Source organism: Leuresthes tenuis, unplaced genomic scaffold (assembly GCF_036924035.1).
Source record: "Leuresthes tenuis unplaced genomic scaffold, fLeuTen1.0.hap1 SCAF_9, whole genome shotgun sequence".
NCBI classification, from domain to species: domain Eukaryota; kingdom Metazoa; phylum Chordata; class Actinopteri; order Atheriniformes; family Atherinopsidae; genus Leuresthes; species Leuresthes tenuis.
Window position 1 is genome coordinate 33,140,003 of NW_027325363.1, and position 20,187 is coordinate 33,160,189.

The following is a 20,187-nucleotide window of genomic DNA, read 5'->3' on the forward strand; positions in this document are numbered from 1 at the left end:
AAAAGTGAAAATAAAGATCTGTATGAGTGAGTGTTAGAATAAAACAAGTTTGCTATAGAGTTAACTATGCAAAAAATTTGTAAATTATAGGGAGAAATATAATAATTATTAGTAGTCCAACAGGAGCAAGAAAATCCACAATACACAAACCATAGACCTATATACATAGACGCCGCATTGAACGTCGACATCACAAGTGGAGCGATCAGAGAAGATGCCTCATTTGCTGCATGGAAGTGTACCTACCGGTTTACAGTACAAACCAGATCGCATGGCATTACCTTTCACAAGTAAGAATGAAAAATTACTTTTGATTGTATTTGGCCATTATAACATAATTTTACGAACAGAATTTGCTCACTTTGTGGCTGATACTAAGAAGTCATAGTGAATGCTGACGGGGAAACCAAACTCCAAACAACCAAGAAGTGTTTCCTATTTAACTAAATTGGCCCAAAGTAACTTCTCTGATTGTTGTTTGTTGCTTTGCTAACTTTTCTCAAACTATGTAGGTTTCCCAAAGATAAAGAGCTGAGAGAAAGCAATGATGCGGTCGATGAGGAAATGCGGTAGATCTTCAGACCTGGAGCAACAGGTGTACAAGCAGAGCAGATCCTCTCAAGCTAGCCTAAAGGGCAACCAAGCAAATCAACCTCGACTTCAAATAGAACAGTACTTTGGCAGATGGGCTTCCAACTCCCACTGTACCAGTAAATCGGTCACGATTCAAGGCACAAGCTCCTAATTTCTGTGCTGACACTGTACGGCTCGAATTCCAGGCTTCAGAATCGCTCCCCTTCCAGGCAATCATCTGAAAGTGAAGTGAAACATAAGCTTAGTCATATTAAAGGGGAACTCCGGTATTTTTAAACCTAGACCTTATTTCTGACATGAAATAGTTTGGCGAAAGTCGGCGTCCTTCGGAAGCTATTTAGAAAACTCGCAATGGCCGTATATCCATATAACGGAGTGAACAGGGCAGGGACGATGCAGCCTCTAAATAAAGCATTATCTGTCTTTATTTCACCAATGCTTTAGGAAGAATGAATGAACGAACGTGTACTATAGCTCTGTTAGTTCATAGGTGCTGTTATGTGGCTACTTGCGGCTATAGGAGAGCTAACAGAGGGATTTCTACACAGGCACTCTACTGGGACCACTTTTAATCCACCCTGGAGCACAGTTTATTTACTCCTTTCTCTGTGACAGTCGGCTAACTTCACATGAAGTTTGCTACTGCTAGTTTTGTGCAACATGGCAGGATATTTATCAAATTTTGACAATGAACGACCACTTTGAGTAAGATGGACGTTCTTACTGGAGTGAATGAGCTGTGCTGCAGCCATGTGTGTCGATGAAGTGATCCCAGTAGATGGTGTGTGTAGTATTCCCTCCGTTAGCTGTCTTATAGCTGCAAGTAGTCACATAACAGTAGCTATGCGCTAACAGAGCAGTAGTACGCATTCGTTCATTCATTCTTCTTAAAGTATTGGTGAAATAAAGACAGATAATGCCTTATTTGGAGGCTGCATCGTCCCTGACCTGTTCACTCCATTATATGGATATATGCCGATCGCAAGTTTTCTCAATAGCTTCCGAAGAACACAGACTTTCACCAAACTGTTCTTGGTGAGTAGATAAACGTATTTTATGTCAGAAATAAGGTCTAGGTTTAAAAAACAGAGTTCCCCTTTAAGATGATATATGTTCGTCAATGCCCCCCCATGTAGATATATGTATGTATGTATGTATGTTCATCAATGTGCCCCCCCTCTCCATATATGCAGTCATGGGAAAAAGTTTGTACGCCCTTTGGAATTTCTCACATTTCTTCCTAAATTGGTCATAAAACATAGTCTGATCACTACAATGATCTCAAACATCTCAAAATGAACAAACAGTGTCTTCTTGAACTAAAATCACTAAAACAGCCACATGTTATCATACTTTTATTGGCCACAAGACGTAAATATTGACAGGACAGGGAGGCATAAATAAGTACACCCTTGGCTAAGAGTCCTCCAAGAGCTAATTAGACTAATTAGATGATTAGGCAATTTGACTCAGGTGTGAGCCACCCTTTAGTCCAATCACTGAGGTGTGTCGTAAGCTACCCACCCCACTGGAAAACCAGTTAAAAGGTGTGTTTTGATGAGAGGCATGTTCTTTGCATCATGCCTCGCACAAAGGAGCTGTCTGAAGATTTAAGTCACAAAATAATTGACTTATATAAAGCTAAAAAGGGTTACAAAACCATCTTGAAGAGCCTTGATGTTCATCTGTCCACAGTTCGAAAAATAGTGTATAAATGGAGACAGTTTGGGACGGTTGTTACTTTGCCAAGGAGTGGCCGCCCTGCGAAGATCACTCCAAGGGCAAGGCGAGTCATCATCAATGAGGTAAAGAAGAATCCAAGAGTGTCTTCTGAAGACCTGAGGAAGTCACTGGAACATGCTAACATCTCTGTTGACACATCTACAATTAGAAAGACACTGAACAAGTATGGGATTCATGGGAGAAGGCCACGGAGGAAGCCATTGCTGTCCAAAAAGAACATTTCTTCTCGTTTAGAGTTCGTGAAAAGGCATTTGGATGCTTCTCAGTGCTTCTGGAAAAACATATTGTGGACTGATGAAACAAAAGTTGAATTGTTTGGGGGGAAGACACAACAGCATGTGTGGAGGAAAGCTGGTACAGCACACCATCACCAAAACCTCATCCCCACTGTTAAGTATGGCAGCGATAGCATCATGGTGTGGGGGTGCTTTGCTGCCTCTGGGCCTGGACAACTGGCTATAGTTGAAGGGAAAATTAATTCTCAATTCATCAATGTGAATATTAAAAAAAGATTAATCAAAATCAGTTAAATGTAAATCTTAGTGGTCTTTATTCAGAAAACCCTCATGTCACATCTACATTTCAGGATCTGGTTATTATAGACATAGATTAAATGTTAAATATAAATATTTCAATATTTATCATCACAGTAACAATGTTACACACATTAGTAGCTGTAAACACACATAAAAACATTAGACAAATACATATGTCACTATATAGTGACCATGCCAAAATGTAGTGAGCATCCGATGGCAAGATGTCCCATAATGCATTGCCAAAAATTCTCAGGGCTGCGGGTAAGGGATGGCAGACGGACGTTAAATTGATATTTAAACTTTAGTAATAGAGACAGTTGCAGCTTTCGCCAGAGAATGTACATAGATCGTTTAATAAGTAAAGCTTAATTCGCCATTTATTAATGATGGCTAGTACAGTGTGTGACTAAAAGCTGAGTGAATCTGACCAAAAGGCGAAGCTCCCGATTTACTGGTCAATCTATGTTCCTACACTCACCTATGGTCACGAGTTGTGGGTAGTGACCGAAAGAACGAGATCGCAAATATAAGCGGTCGAAATGGGCTACCTCCGCAGGGTGTCTGGGCTCTGCCTTAGAGATAGGGTGAGAAGTGCTGCTCCTCCGCATTGAGAGGAGCCAGATGAGGTGGCTCGGGCATCTGGTTAGGATGCCTCCTACACGCCTCCCTGGTGAAGTGTTCTGGGCACGTCCCACTTGGGGAAGACCCAGGACACGTTGGAGAGACTATATCTCTCAGGTGGCCTGGGAACGCCTCGGGTCCCCCCGGAAGAGCTGGAGGAAGTGGCCGGGGACAGGGACGTCTGGGTTTCTCTGCTCAAGCTGCTGCCCCCACGACCCGACCCCCGGATAAGCGTCGGATGGATGGATGGATGGATGGATGCTTATACTTATACTTATACCCAGGGTGCGATTTGTGAAAAAAAAAACAGCGGGGGGGATCATTTTGAGAAACATTTTTTTCAGAAAAATTACCACACAAGTGTGAAAACTTGAAAACTATTGATTCTTGTGGAAATTAACCTTACACTTAGGCTACATAACGTAGGCGGTAGGCCTATTTTGAACGTGAATTTAACCACTGCATTTGCAGAAATATTTTCTCTAAATATTGTTTTACATTTGCCAAATAAAAATATAATTTCAATTATTTCCCGATATCAGTTCAACAGAAAAAATCAAATACCACAATGCGCTGTCAAAATGTTTTTCTTTTTTCTTTTTTCTTTTTAATGTTTAATCGTGTAGACTAACCCATTCTCGACCCTTTCGCCATTTAGCGAAGCAACCCGGCTCAATGCAGCCCTTACTTTTGTCCAATTTTGTCCCCGTCAAGGATAAAAATAATTCAGCAGAGGGTAGGACATGTAAACCAGAGGGGGGAAATACCCACCATCCCCACCGGCAAATCGCACCCTGCTTATACCTACCTGGGTAGTGTACACAAGTGACCTGAAATCGCACAAAAACACATCAATGCAGTGTACAACAAGAACTGAACAACGGAACGAGCGTTTGGAAGCAATTTATTCCCTGTTTTTTGTACTTTTTATTTTATTTTTAAGAAAAGAGCTCTATTTTATCTGGGGTTATTTTTCCAGTCACTGTAATTGTGATATTCTACATGTATATTCTTTTTCTGTGTTTCTGCAATAAATCTGTCAGTTGTTCACTACTAACCATACTCTTTATTACTCCTCAGAACCTAGATCTTAGTTGCATAAACTTTATTTCTAACACAAGTGTTACATTAGTCATTGAAGAATATTGCAAACTGGAACTGGAGGGTTTGTTGATCTGTTTACTGTAGGAAACAGGACACAAGAGTTGTCACTGCAATTTTTGATGATTTCAGAAAAATAACTCTTCCTCGTCCTACGTAAAGTCTGGTTGAACACACATAGCTTTCCTTTATAAATCTCATAATGAACCTGGAGCTTTGACTCGCGCCATTTCCGTTCGGCTCTCCGGTACTCCCTTTTCTGTGCCCTGACCAACTCTACTTTTCACCATGGCGTAATTTTACTATTATTGTAGGGCCTACAATAGAGTCCCCTTAACCACAGTCACCCACACTGCATTGATATTTACTAGATTTCCCATATGTAATCCAGTAAGAACATCATTGTCTTTGTATTTGTGTTTGTCTCTCTGTAGCTTGTATCTGAACCCTCTCAGTGATAGTGGGAAGCAGTCTTTGTATGTCCAGGGTGCTCCCAGAGGCCACAGCAGCAGCCACAGGGTCAAAGTCCTGGCTTCCGTCACTGAAGGCTCCAACATCTCAAAGGACTGGCACCCTATCCTCAGTGTGATACGAGAGAATGCTTCATCCTGGGACCGCAAACGTGTCAAGCAGCAGCTTGAGGTACACATTATTGTGCATATTAATGAGAAAAACGCAGCAATTCCCTTTATGTAAGATTTTTTTAAATTTGATTCTTGATGATTAATTCTGTCAGGATTATATATATATTTTTTTTTGGTTCTTGCTGTTTTACAGGTAAAAGTTCCTCAATCTTAAACTACTGGTGGGCATAGGCATCACCAGACCATTTTATTGTGGCATGTGCCTATTTATTGATAATAAATAAAAATAATAATAAAGTAAAATAAAATAAAGTAACAGGAACAATTTTTTTCTCTCTTGGCTGTGTCATGCCATTCTGTGTTTAATAAATGCTTGGTGATACTTATGTGGGTTTGATAGATGCTGGATGGCACTAAATAAGCATATGGTGTGGGGGTGCTTTGTGGCATTTGAGTCCATTTTCATACTTCCAATGCTCACATGTCACATTGTGCTGTATGAAATACACATCAGCACATATTAACTGAAAATATAGGCTGAAGTGAAGCTACTTGGGTCTACAATTTAGATGGAGAATCCTTGACTGCAACTTGATAACAATGACTAAAAAAGGTAACAAATTGCAAGTTGAGTTCTAAGTTGATGGTAATGAATATTAATGTGGATGCTCTGCGCTGCCTGCTTATCTTGACTGTTTGTGTAACCGAGTTTACTGGGTTTACTGGGTTTACCTAAGTGATCAGGTTAATGTAAAATGGCAAACAGAGATGGGACAAACTTTGCCATTCAACAGCTTTTGAAAAAAAAAAATTATTATACTTTTTTTAGATTTCAACACCTACAAACTCAAACAAAGCTCCCCCTAGACTACAGTTACTGCCGCTTGCCTCCTAACTGGAACGAGAGAGAGCACATTACTCCCATTTTAGCTTCCCTCCACTGGCGGCCTGTGCATTTTAGAGTCCATTTTAAGATTCTTCTATTTGTTTTTAAATCTTTAAATGGGCTTTACCTCTCTGAACTGTCTTTTCCGCTGCCGGTCCTCAACTATGGAATGACCTCCCATTGCACATTAGACAAGCCCCTTCACTGTCCATTTTTAAAACTCATCTTGAAACTCATTTTTACTCCATGGCTTTTAACTCGGCATCAAACTCTGTTTCTGTTTTTGCTTTATTCTTTTAATATTGTTATCGTTTATCATTGTTTTTATATTGTTATGTTTTATGTCTTTTACTTTGTGTTGTTATTCATGTACATCACTTTGTTTCAGCCGTGGCTGTTTTTAAAGAGCTTTATAAATAAAGTTGAGTTGAGTTTCCCATGGCAAATTGTTCATGGGTGAGTTGCAAAAATGTGATTTTGTGATCCTTATAGTGTACAGATTAAGATACCAAGATACTTTGTCCAAGTTTAAAAGACCAGGGGCCTCATGTACAAGGGGTGCGTATGCACAAAAAAGTGGCGTACACACTTGTTCACGTCAACGATGTTGCCCAGATGTATCAAGGGCGAAATGACCGTGGAAATGTGCAGTGCCTCACACCAACTTCAGGGCTGTCGTACGCACTTTTCTACACCTATTGATTCTTTGGCGACACTTAGAGGTGATGTTGGGAAACGGTTATAATAAATAAATGTGAACACAATTTGTCTTCAGAATGAGTGACGTGCACATTTGAGACACATGAACAACTAACACACCCATGTGTCTGCAATTACACGAGTGGATATAAAAGCATGCGCAAAGTGTTGCAGTGCATACCATTAAAAACAATGGCTGCTTTTGCGGTATTGGAAGACATTATAAATGGTGCAATTGGAAGAAAGCGTGTGTTACGAGACTGAGAGGATTTGCTGGCACATGATGACAACTGGCTCATCAGCCGTTTTGAGGGCAATCCTCCTGAAACTGTGCGCAGAGCTGCGGCTGGCGTTGGAGCACAGCACAGCGAGGAGCCATGCGCTGCTTGTGCCACAGGTGATGTGCACACTGGGGTTTAATTAACTGGGGCATTCCAGAGGGAGCTGGCCAACCCATAGGGACTGTGCCAGTCGACCCTGAGCCAAGCCATGCCAGCCCAGTGGGACGGAATTATCTGCATCTCAGCAGGTATATCAAATTCCCACAATGCTGTTGAACAGGCCAACATTGAAGCGCAATTTGAAGCGAGAGCCGGTTTTCCTAATGTAATCGGAGCTATCGACTGCATACACATTGCTATAAAAGCATCATCGCATGATGAATTTGTATATCAACAGGAAAACATTTTCAAGAAGATCTTTCTAGCAAGCCCCTGATCGTCTCTGTGTGCAAGTGTTAATAACCCTGTGCGTAATGTGTGAAATGTCTTAATCAGATAGTATGTGATGCATTAATGCTTTGTGGGGGTGGTCTGGTTCAACGCACGATTCATACATTTAGTAACAGAATTGTTGGGAACAGACTACAAGCTGGCACTGTGCGCGATGGGTGGCTTCTTGGTGAGTAACTTTATTGTGTAATTGTCCTAATATTATTCCCCGTGACCTGCATTGAGCATGTGCGCCCCCAATTTCTATGCCGTCTTCACAGCATCATAGTTGGTGGTTAAAGTTAGTAACTTGCTGTTTTTTGCTGGTTAAACTACAGATTAAGATCTTTCTAGCAAGCCCCTGATCGTCTCTGTGTGCAAATGTTAATAACCCCATGTGTAAAGTGTGAAATGTCTTAATCAGCCTCACCTTTTTCCCCAGCGCACTTCTGCACTAGGTTACTGTATGAACACGTTTGTTGTGAGTTACACAAATACATAGATATTTACCTTGGGGGTAATCAGAGTCACCCACACTCCTACACCCACCACCCCTGAGAGAGCAGTGTCACCCATAGTTGTGTCGACTCTCTGTTCAAACAGCCTCCCCCGCCTGTTTTGGCCACACTTCGGCGGTGGGCAGCCAGTCTCCGCTTCACATCCACCTTAATATCGGACCACTTCTTTTTCACCTCTGCTTGTGTGCGATTCCCAGATCCCACAGCATTAAAGGCCTCGCTCACACTCTCCCATCCACTCCTCTTTTACATTTGCTGCTTATATCGTAAGACAGTGTGCCAAAGAGCACATTTTTGCGAACCTACTTAAGAAAGTAGCACCTCCATCTCGCTTTCCTTTAAGTTATTCTTTTTTTCCCATCTTACTCATTCTTTTTTCTTTATTTTCTGATTGTGCAGAGAGAGGAATCGCAGGTGCAGGGCTCATTTAAATATGATTTGCATATTTAAGTAGGGGCGTGTACAGGGAGGAGTCGGGTACTCCAACATGTGCGCTCAATTCCACATTGATCGGGATGAACAAATGAAATGTGCTTGGATTCACGCGTGCGCACACATTGATACATCCAGATATTTTTGCACTTTGGAAGGCATTTTTGTTTCAGCGTACGCCATGTTTGAGTAGGAAATCCATGCAAGTCTTTGTACATGAGGCCCCTGGGCTTCACACTGGAGCCAGGTGGTCAGGACTTTGCCTGGTGGTCTTGATGAGTACAACTGAAATGATTAGTGAACCGTAGTAACTCCACCACCTGCAGAAGGGGCTATAAGTGTTTGGTGCAAAGTGGATTGGGTGTTGGTCACAAAACATCACTTCACTGGTGGGGAACAAGCCTGAACCTTTGCAGGAGGTTGAAAGATGCCAGCTAAAAACAATCGGGCTCACCTCAACGAACAGTAGGGGTCCTAGAACCAATCTCATTGACAGATAGACGGTAGTGTGGCTTTATTGCACCTTCAGGTCAGGGAAAGGTCTAATTGTTGTTTGCACTTGTGCACCCAGTGACAGTTCAGCGTCCTCAGTCTTCTTGAAGTCTCTGAGTGTGTGTTGGGAACATTTAGCAGAGCCCTCTCACTTGGAGATCTTCAACTCCCATCTCCTATGTTCCAAAGGATGCTGTGGATATTTATTCTGAATGGGCTGTTTTCCAGGCTTGCATTTCTGAGGTGGCTGTATGGAGTTTGGACTGAAAGATGGATGGTCCTAGTCGTGGTGGTATCCTAGAATGAGCTGATGGAAATCTGTGATGAAGGCAGCTGTTTGACTAAGGAAGAAGTTTTTTTTTCCTTTTTTTTAACATTTTGCACTATTTGTAACTCTGGGAGTAGCTATTTGAGACTCTGGGAATACAAAGCACTGGTGTAGCTCTCTGTATAATTGTGCACTTACTTTGTTTTGAAGACTTGCAGGTGACAAGGTAAAAACCTATAAATGTATATGCTTTTTATGGTAAATATTTGTATAAAGTGTTACTTTATTTCAATTTTACCTTTATTTGTTCATATTTACAACCTATGTTTACCATTCCAGGTTCCAAAACAGTTCATTGTCTGTTTTTTATTGTAATAAATAGTATATTTTTTCAGTTCCGATTTGATCATTTCTGTGTATTTTTGAGCCCAGTGTGTTAATAAAGTATGTTAAAGTGAAAAAATTAATTATCAGATCATATTCTGATGTCGATGCCACGCAGGACTTCTTGTCCCTGATGTTGTTGGATGGTGGGGGGCTGATCATGCGCTGATGGTGTCAGCTGTGTGTCCTCTGCCAGTCTGCTGTCCTCTTTAAAGTGGGAGAAAAAGGCGTTGAGCTGGTCTGGGAGAAAAGTGTTGGTAGGGGAGGGGGTGTTGTGGCACAGGGAAAGATGGTCTGAGTGTCCGAGGTGAGGGGAAGGATGGGTTTTGTAGGCTGCCGAAATGTTGGTGTAGACCTGGTCTAGTGTTCTGCCCCCGGTACTTTTTCAGCAACAGAGAAAGATTAACCTGAGCATCAACATGCCTCACTAGAACCTGCATATGTCTCACACGAAAGGCCTGGCCACTTCTGCTTGGTCCTCAGTTGCCCTTATCAGCTGCTTAGCCTGACTACTTCACTTCTGTGTTTTTCTTTTTACTCTTTGCTAACATGTTTAAGAACAGAACTCCACACAATAAAAGCAGAACCATGAGACTTGCTGTATATGACATTTTAGCAATGTGGATTTTGTCAGTGATTAAAACACAAGAGACTTCAACCAACCATTTAGAACTAATTTTGTAATCAGCCAGTTTTCCTCTTTCTTTCTGTGCAGATTTTTCTCCAGGATCTGGAGTGGGGTCGTCAACAGCAACAGAGCCTCTGGAAGAGATTGCACTTTCGTAGGGTAGAGAAAGGAGTCCAGCAGATTTTACAGATGTTGGAGAAAGACAATCTACCTCCACCTAAAGGATTTCAGAAGTAAATCCTAAAACTCAGACAAGAAATACATTTATTTTCCTGCAGCATCGTTGGAATTAAAATGGATACACACAAGCATAAAATACATCCAGCATATTTTAGAGGTCCTGAAGGACCTATCATCATACTACAATTTTCTTTGTATTGTTTCAGCATTTCCTTGATCTAGAAAATAGAGTTTAATTACGTGCAGTTCTTACAGTTTGAGACTATCCAGACACTAAGGTTGTACTGGGCAAAAAGTTCTTGAATCCAAATTAAATCCCTAATAAAATGTGTGAGATTTGTTGGACACCAGTGGCCTTTATTCAACAGTGGGAAAAAGAGACAGGAAGTGGGATGCAAGAACAAACTACTTTGCTGCAGTAGAGAAATGTTTGCCAACAGAGGTGTATACCTTACTTATATTTTTTCATTCAGTGTCAAAATAGGCACAGGTTTAAGTATACTTGTTATCTGAATGTTGTGCCACATCTTCTGTGTTTCTGCAGTGGAAATAAAGAACAGAATTATACAAAGTTACAGTGCTATCTCTCTCTGTCCCTCTTGGCTTATGTTATATATCATAGGCTGGATCTACTTCTGAGAAATAAAAGAGTACACTGCAAGTTCTTGCTAATTTCAGTAGCTGGAATGGTGGGGATCAGGAATTCTTATTAAAAATTATTAAAAATCAAGAATCTATCCTGATGCAGGATTGGGTGAGAAGACGTGTGGCCGAATTATTGATGTACTATAGTTGATTGAGGAGGTTGGAGAGTGAACCATTGAGGATGCTGTTGCAGTAATGGAGTCGGGAGGTGATAAATGCACAGACAAGGGTTTCAGCAGCGGAGGAAGAGAATGAATAGTGGAGCAATGGTTTTGAGATGGAAGAAGGCAGTTCAGGAGATGCTGCTGATGTGGTTGCGGAACGTGCGGTGGCTGTCAAAGATGACTCCAAGGTTGCGGATATGTAAGGAAGAGGTTAGTGGGGACTGGTTAAGGGTGAGGCAGATGTTGTAAGCAGATTCAGTTAGAGATTTTGGTCCGATTATTAACATGTCAGATTTATTATAGCTGATTTGGAGAAAATTGGCTTGTGTCAATAATTTTATTTCTGTGAAAGCAGTGTGGGTTGTGGAGGTTATGGATTTGGTGAAGATGTAGATCTGAATGTCATTGGCATAGCACTGGAAGTGGAGTCTGGCAACCAATGATGTGACCAGTAGGAACAATATATAGGATGAAGAGGAAAGTACAGTGAGTCTTGTAGTGGACCGGGGATAGGCTTAGGTTGTTGTAGATAATGTTGTTTTGGTCTTGGAACAAAGAGAGGATAGCAGTGCATTTATCGGTATTGAATGAGTGTGAGAGCTTTGGGGTTGTTGGGGTCAGAATGACTTTGTAGTAGTTGGAATAGACAGCAGTGTGAGCATCTTTTATTTTCGAATGTCAATGTCCATGGTGATAGCCAAGTGGTCAGAGATACAGAGATTGATTGCTGAGAGTTCTCTGTATGGTGTTTCTTGAGGTAAGTGAAGCCAGTGGATTCTGGTGATGACTGTATTTAAACATATGTCCAGAGCCTCTGTGTCTGTGATGGGAGGTGCAGAGTATTCCATTTAAACAGAGAACATCCATACTGTCCAGGTTGTGGTTGAGCCTGAGGAGTTCGGTGGTGGAATACAGCAGTGGCATGCTCTGGTGTGACAGCACTAGCTCGGAGCTAGCATTGTCCTTAGCCTGTTTGCACCTGAGGAGCATTCACACACTGCTAACATGGGCTTGTGGGACTTCTTCCAGACAACGCTCAAGCAGTCCTATGTGTGTTGTCTGGACGAGGTACGCCTGTATGATCTCAGACGTCATGCTCGACATCCCCAACAACAGTTGCGGCAAAAGAAGAAAAGGTCCAGAAAGATTTTCACAAGGCTGCTCTCACCATGTACAACACTGTGGCAGGTTCCTCGGGACGTGGATGGGGTCAAGGCCGCGACTCAAGAAGTCGAGGACGCAGCAGAGGACAGGGGCCCTTTCCACTTAATTGCTTCCTCTGCGGAAAGATCAGACACTGGTGACGCGACTGCCCGGAGGTAGTGATGTGTGCATTCGTGTTGAGGCTTCAAAGCGTGTGTCGAGTAATTTAGGATGTATTTTGTGAAGCACGTATGTGTCGATGATGTATGTGGTGACGTTTGAGGCCTCGCAAACCGGTCGTTTCATGTAAACGGTTCAAGAAGGCTTCGTGCATAATTCGAAATATAAAGTGCCAGTGAAACGCAATGGATCTACCCTCACAGTGTGTGGATTTAGAACCTTGTGGTGCAAACTTATCGTAGCTAGCTACTTTTTGTTATGGAGCCAGACAGAAAGAGGAGATTTTCTTCTGTCTGTGAGTATTTTGAGCTGATCTTTTAACCTGCTGAAAATCCTATAAGGTAGGCACACAATAATTGTCTGAAACAGAATAGAAATACTTCAAATTATATTATTTAATCACCACCTACTTTACATTTACTGTCTACTTGATGGCACAGTCGAGCAAATCAAGCACCATGAAGCTTCGGCCCATTTTTTAACTACTTGGATGGAAAGCTTCAGTGCTTCATGAGGCTTCATCCAGTCATCACTACCCAGAGGTACCAGGCGGATCGATGGGGGAGTAGGTCCAGGAAGGGAGAAAGGGCTCTCGCTGATGGGCTTAAGGAGTGGGTGACACACACAGACGCACACACACGCTCACTGCAATTATGTCAAGTTGCTTGCTACTGATATTGAACACACAGTTCTTGGCAATAAAGAAGTGCTTCCTGCTCATGATAAGAATAATGATATTTTGAAAGCTATGACTTATTCGGAGAACAAGCTAAAAACCTTTTGAAGCTATGTATGTACAGTATGCTGATAAAAGCGATAATTTTCCTCAGGTGATTGTTACGGTTGCTGGACAGCCTATTTCTTTCTTAGTTGACTCCGAAGCAACTAGGTCTGTCATTCAGTCATCTGCTTTTCCTGCTAACAAGCTAAAAATGAGAGGAAACCATGTCTACTCTGTGTGTGCATCAGGCCAGGTAGTGAAGGAATAGTTAACTATTCCTCTCCATTGTGTTACCCCACAAGGACAATCAGTGAAGAATGCTTTTTAACTTTCCGAATTGTGTCCGATCAATTTCCATGGCAGAGTTCTGATGTGCAGATTGTGTATTTGTCTTATCCCCAAACCAGATGGCCTGTACGTCTTGACACCAGCACACATTTACTGGTGTTCAGTTTGAAGCTCTGCAACCCTTATATGTGTATCAATTGAGCGCACACCAGTGAAGACAGATGCAAAACATTTGCAACATTGTTTCTCCAGTAGACACCGATTTTATGTCACCTTTAGATTTACATTGCACTGTTTCTGTGTCTAACGGGCCTGACAAACCTTATGAAGAGAACTGGTTTTGTGTGCAAAAAGAAACTATTGTGATCACTGATCTGTTCTGGAACTCATGTCTGCTTTGTTGGTAACTCTAACCGGATCAGGACAAATCTTACATTCTCTACGACTCTGAATCTCATGTTTCACTCTCAAAACACACACAAGACAAATGGCAAGAAGGAAAATTTGTGAAACAGTGTAAAAATATGTGACTGGACACCTACTCCAGACAAACACACTTTGTATTCAGAGTCTCTGCAAGCCTTTAAGAGATCAGTCTGTCTTACACACCACAAGAACAGTGCAGCTTCTCCCTCAGACAGATACATACACTTCTTATTTCCTTTCAGCCACAGTTGTAGTAGGCGTTCCTACTCTACAAGAAGTGCCCTTAGAACTTTGGGCCTCACACAAATGTGATGTTGGAATGATAAAGAATTGTGAGCCTGTAGTGATGCCAAAATCTGATTACAGACCTTGTCAGCCTTAGTATTCGCTGAAATCTGAGGCTATTGCTGGTATTATCCCTGTGTTTGAATCTTTGTTGAACCCTGTTGTGATTGTTCCATGCCCAAACTCCCCTGTGAGGACCCCGCTCTTCCTTGTGAAAAAGATTAGGGAGGAGGGACAACCCACGGAGTGGAGATTTATACAGGACCTACAGGCTGTGAATGCTGCAGTGCAACCTCGTGTTTCTAATGTTCCCAATTCATATACTAGTCCTTCTCAGGTTCCTCCCACAGAAAAGTTATTTTCTGTGACTGATTTAGCTAATTCCTTTTTCAGTTTCCCTGTGTATCGAGATAGCCAGTACTGGTATGCTGCTTTGACTTTGTTCTATGATTCATGGGAAAGGTCTTACTCCATCATCTGCCGTTCTGTGGACAACGGAGGCAAAACAAGCTCTGAAAACTTGAGATCTGAAACTTGCTCTCCAGTCCACCCCCACTTTGGGTCTGCCTGATCCTACCAGACCTTTCACATAAACAGTAGATGAAAAAAATGGTTGTATGACTTCTGTTCTTCTACAGGTTCATGGAGGGAAACTTCAACCTGTGGCTTACTTCTCCTCCAAGTTGGATCTTGTTTCTGCAGGTCTTGTCATGAGTCCCTTGGTTGTGGTGTATTCTGAATTCTAGGCAGAGCAGGCATCCAGGAAGTCCTGGCGGAGTCTGGCCTGCTCCTGTCTGCACACCTGTTGTCCATCTGCCTCCATTACGGATCAGCAGGAGCTCCAGTCTCTGACAGATTGTCTCACAGTTACCTGTGGTAATCAAGTCCTTGACAAATAATTGAGTCCTTGGCACACTGAGTATTACTCAAAATTACTAACCTGCCTCTGTATTTTTCCAGTTTTTTCTCCTTGAGGTGTTCCCCTTGCTTTATGGACCTCCAGTCTTCCCTGTTACTCTTTTGCTGCTGCCTGCCTGTCCGCCACGCCACCCTGCCTGCCTGCCACGCAACTATTACTGATCAGTCACACCACAGCCTTGGACTATCCCATCCCTGTTCACTCCTTCTGGATCTCTGTAATCCATTACATTCTAAGTTTTGATATCCACGGAACTGCTGAATCGTCTTCTTGAATCGTGTCAAATGATTTTATGTACATGTGACATTATTGTGGTTATTAACTTGTGTTTCCAACAGGTAACCTTTGAATGGCGTTATGGTGTTTCCCCCCCCTCTTTTCCCTCTTTCTGTCTTCTCAAACCCCAGCTAGTCGAGGCGGATGGCCACCCTTCCTGAGTCTGGTTCTGCCAGAGGTTTCTTCCTGTTAAAAGGGAGTCGTTCCTCTCCACAGTCGCCACAGGCACGCTCAGGACGGGAGATTGGACTTAAGAATAATTTCGGTGCAATCTGTTGGTTTCCTTAGCTAGGATATTATTTTTGAATTGGCTCCATATGAATTAATTGGATTATGATTACAATCAATTGAATTCCAATTGGCTTGAATTGGACTATATTACTTAAGTGCCTTGAGATGACATTTGTTGTAATCTGGCGCTATATAAATAAAATTGAATTGACACTCTGTTTCTCCGCAGTGAGTACCTGAACTGGATACACACCTCGTTGGACATGCACGCCAGCCACTACTCTTATCAAACTGTCTTTTTTTTTTTTTTTATCTTTCCATTCAGTCTAGATCTGCATTTGCGTTCTTTTGTGTGTACCGCCCTTGTCAGGCGTGACAGGTCTCCCACGCTGTCTCTGTGCTGTGGCTGCAGCAGAAAAGGCTATTTTGGCCTCTTGGGATATTGTTGGTTATTCTGATCTTACTCTTCTTGTCCCACATGCTGTGGCTCTTGTTCTTCTTGAACAAAAACTTCTCATCTTTCTATGGCCAGATGGCTTTGGTATAACACTTGAGAACACTTGCTTGACATGCCAAACATTACTGTTAAAAGATGTCCAATTTTGAACCCAGAAACTCTACTTCCTACTTCTGAAGATAACTACAATGTAAATTGTGCTGCTGACAAATCCATTACTATCTACACAGGCTCTTTGTTATGCTTTTGGAGTTGGGCTTTAAAATGGATCTTTATGGAAATCTAGGAAGTTCTTGAAGTCTGATGGCAAACCCGTCCTCCACCGCAATAAAGTTTCTGCTCTTTTCTACAGGAAATGCTAGAGCAGATCACGTCTTGCTTCTTCTCCTCTACTGACATCTCTCCCAGAGACTTTGTCTTTTGTGCAGAGCTTTGCAACACAGAAGAACCTGTTGAAGTCCAACGGACCAGTTTTCTCTGACAAGATCTAGCTTGAACCAAATCACAAGCCTTGTTTGCCCAATCATTTGTTTTTCCTCATTATGCCAAATTAACACATTGGTTAGATCATGTGTCAAAAATCAGGATGTTAGATGTCAAGGCAAAATTTTTCATCCTATGCACAAAAATACTGCCAACCTTGCGTGATATTTGCTACATACACCACCTCATGGGGCTAGATTATTCAATCGCATGGCTTTTCATACCACTGCTATGCTGACAATACCCTGCTCCATCTGTCTTTCCCACCTGATGACCACACGGTCTCGGCACAAATCTCAGACCGTGTCTCTGACATATCGACATAGATGAAAACCCATCACCTCCAACTAAACCTTTCTAAAACTGAACTGCTTGTCTTCCCAGCCAAACCAACCATACAACTCTACATCCAAGCTGAATCCCTATCTCTTGTTCCGTCAAAGGTAGCTAGAAACTTGGGTGTGATGATTGATGACCAGCTGACCTTTAAAGATCATGTTGCCTCCCTTGCTGGACCGTGCCGCTTCATATTGTTAACAATAAGAAAGATCAGGCCATACCTAACCCAACATGCCACCCAGCTCCGGTTACAGGCTATGGTCATCTCCTGCCCTGACTACCACAATGCCCTCCTAACTGGTCTTCCAGCTTGTGCTGTGAAACCTCTGCACATCTGGTGTGGGCACACCTCACCCTTCTGTTTGAGCTCCACTGGCTACCCTTAGCCAAATTCGAGTCACTGATGCTAGCCTACAAAGAATGGAACGACTCCCATCTACTTGAATGCTTTTGCAAAGGCTTGCATTACGACTTGGTAACTCCGATTGCCAAAGGATTGTTGTCTAGCAGTGCATACACAATGCACAAGACAATTTGGACTCTTTTCACGTGTTGTTCCACAATGGTGGAATGACCTACCAAGCGCTACAAGAACAGGGGCATCCTTGTCTATCTTGAAACTCTTGAAGACCCAGCTCTTCAGAGAGCATCTCCTACCCTAGCACTAACTCTGTACTTCCCTACCCCCTCTACTGCACTTCTATTTCTGTACTTCCCTCTATGTCTGCACTCTATTTCTACACTGTCACCTCTGACAGAGCCTGACTAGTGGTTTTCCTTCTATATAGCTTATTGTTTGCTTTGACGTTGGCTGTAATGTTATATCCTCATATCTAAGTTGCTTTTGATAAAAGCGTCTGCCAAATGCATAAACATTATCTGTGCCACTAACAATGCAGATAAAGGGACATCGGTTCCCCAGGCAGCTCATCCACTACCCACTCGCCCATTTGACCACCTCATGATGGATTTCATTAACCTCACACCTGCTAAGGGTAAGAAGTTTAGTTATGGTGGACATGAGGTTTAAATGGGGTGCAGCATTCCCAGCAAAACATGCCAACAGCCATGCTGTAACCAAGGCCCTACTGACAGATAATTCCCATATGGGGCATTCCAGGTAGAATAAGTTCTGATCAGAGTTCATATTTTGAGTACAGCCTTGGATGAAGTAGGAGCCTTCCTAGGAATTGACATCAAGAGACACTGTGTGTATCATCCACAATGGGGGAGCAGTGAAAAGGGAAAATGGCACACTTAAAGCTAAATTGGCTAAGTGCTGTGAGGAAACTGGTTTGAATTGGATAGATGCACTTCCAATAGTGCGAACCTACATGAGAATGAAGCAAAGAAACAACATCAAAAGGAGTCCATATGAGATCTTGTTTGGATGTCCTCCTGGACTGGGAATGGACACTATTGTAAACAATTTTCTGTGGTATTGTCACAAATCTCTCAACAGGTAAAAGCTGCCCGTCCTGATCCAGCTTGGGCCCCCCATTACAACTTCAAGCCAGGGGACTGGGTGATTGTCTGAGAATTCCAAAGGAAACACTGATCCAAAAGGTGGCAGGGCCCATTCCAAGTACTCCTGACCACTCACACCGCTGTTAAGATTGCAGAGCGAGCCTCCTGGATTCACGCCAGACACTGTAAAAACGTCCCAGATCCTTTAAACAACCCTTTCTTATCTGTCCACCAACAATGGGGAGGAGACACACAAGAAAGCCAAACGGCTGATTATTGGTCTCTTTGCCTCACTGCTCATCAACATACACACGTAAAGGGGTGAGAAACCAACACCCATACACGGAAGACCTCTGCACATAACTTGTTTTGGGTGAGGACTGTGATGGAACCCAGACTTTTAACCTGCATTCCCAAAAAGACTGGATATATACTGGATTTGTATATATTTTATTATGTTTACAGTGCTAGTTCTTGTTCTTGATGTGTTTGAAGATTCTTATGAAAATTATGATTATTTGCTTATTGTCTCTATTGATGTTTTAAATATTTTTAATGAACAGATTTGATGTTTCCCAGGGACAATGTAGTTACTTATTTGCCTGCTGCATTTGTATTCTCTGTTTTGAGTGATTAATATTACCATATGTAATCAAAAGGAGGGAGATGTGATGGAAAATGTATTGCTTTTCCTTTAAGAATATGCTGGGTGTTGTTTTTCTCTCTTATAAACAATGAGTGCCTCATCCTGTGTTGTTTTTTTCCCCACATGATTTACATGTTTTTCTATAAGTGAAGTTTCCTGATTGCATCAGCTGCTTTCACAGCATGCGGTGGCTAAGTCAGCAAATAAGAATGCTATCTGTCACATAAAGATTTCTTACTTTTGTGTAACACTCCACCTTTGTATGTACAAATACTCATGTAGGTTCAGAATTACAATCTAATGCTGTTACTTTCTTTTATGAAGCATAATAAACCTTGGAAACTTTGGTGCAGACTCATTGTTTTGTTAACAAAAAATTCCACAACAGGCTGCGGTGAGGATCTGGCATCACCCCAGGTGTGTGATAGCAGCATGACTTCAGAGGAGGTAAAATTTCTAAAACTGTATTTCAATTGAGTATTACTTTGATCATTTGGAGGACCTGACAAGCCAGAGGCATAGAAGTCCGATACATACTCAGTTTTACTTCTGAAACGGAGCGGTGGCCAGTACACACCAGCACTCGCAATCTTCTCTTCTTATAATACAACATACACTCACATAAGATGCAATACCTCTTTTCCTCAAGAGATTGCTCATTAACAAAAAAAAAAGTCTAACTCAGCATTTTACGGGTTGGATAATAAGGTAAACGGAATAGTGCAACAAATTTCATAAACTATTCTTTGCAAAAGAAAATACCAATTGGTTTTACTCATAAACTTGCAGACATCAAATAATAATCACCAAAATTAACTAATGTAATTGCATAGAATGAGTCCATATAAACTTCATAGAATCACCATCCCCATGATCCTGAGAGCTGTGTTGTTGAGGGCATTAGCCCCTGGTAGGGTCTTCCATGGCAAATTGGTCTCAAGGGTGGGGTCAGACTAAGAGCGTTACAAAGACCTCGATGGAGTGGTACCAGAGGAAATTAGCTACCTTGCCTGGAGAAGGGAAACCAGTTCACCTCCCATGAGCCAGACCTGGGAGGAGGAGCTCGCTGGTGAGCACCTGATGGCTCCTGGGGCTCAGCCAGGCATAGCATGCAGAACAATCAGGAAGCCACCTCCAT

General features: G+C 42.2%; 1 protein-coding gene across 1 annotated transcript in view; it reads left to right on the plus strand.

The window, feature by feature from the left end:
* nlrx1 (NLR family member X1) overlaps nt 1–10,950 on the plus strand; it is a 104,474-nt gene extending 93,524 nt beyond the window's left edge. Inside the window, exons 11-12 of the mRNA XM_072393131.1 lie at nt 5,033–5,240; nt 10,287–10,950. Of these exons, the coding sequence (XP_072249232.1) occupies nt 5,033–5,240; nt 10,287–10,436 (358 nt within the window). The 3' untranslated portion in view covers nt 10,437–10,950. The remainder of the gene's footprint in view (nt 1–5,032; nt 5,241–10,286) is intronic.
* The last annotated feature ends 9,237 nt before the right edge of the window (nt 10,951–20,187 follow it).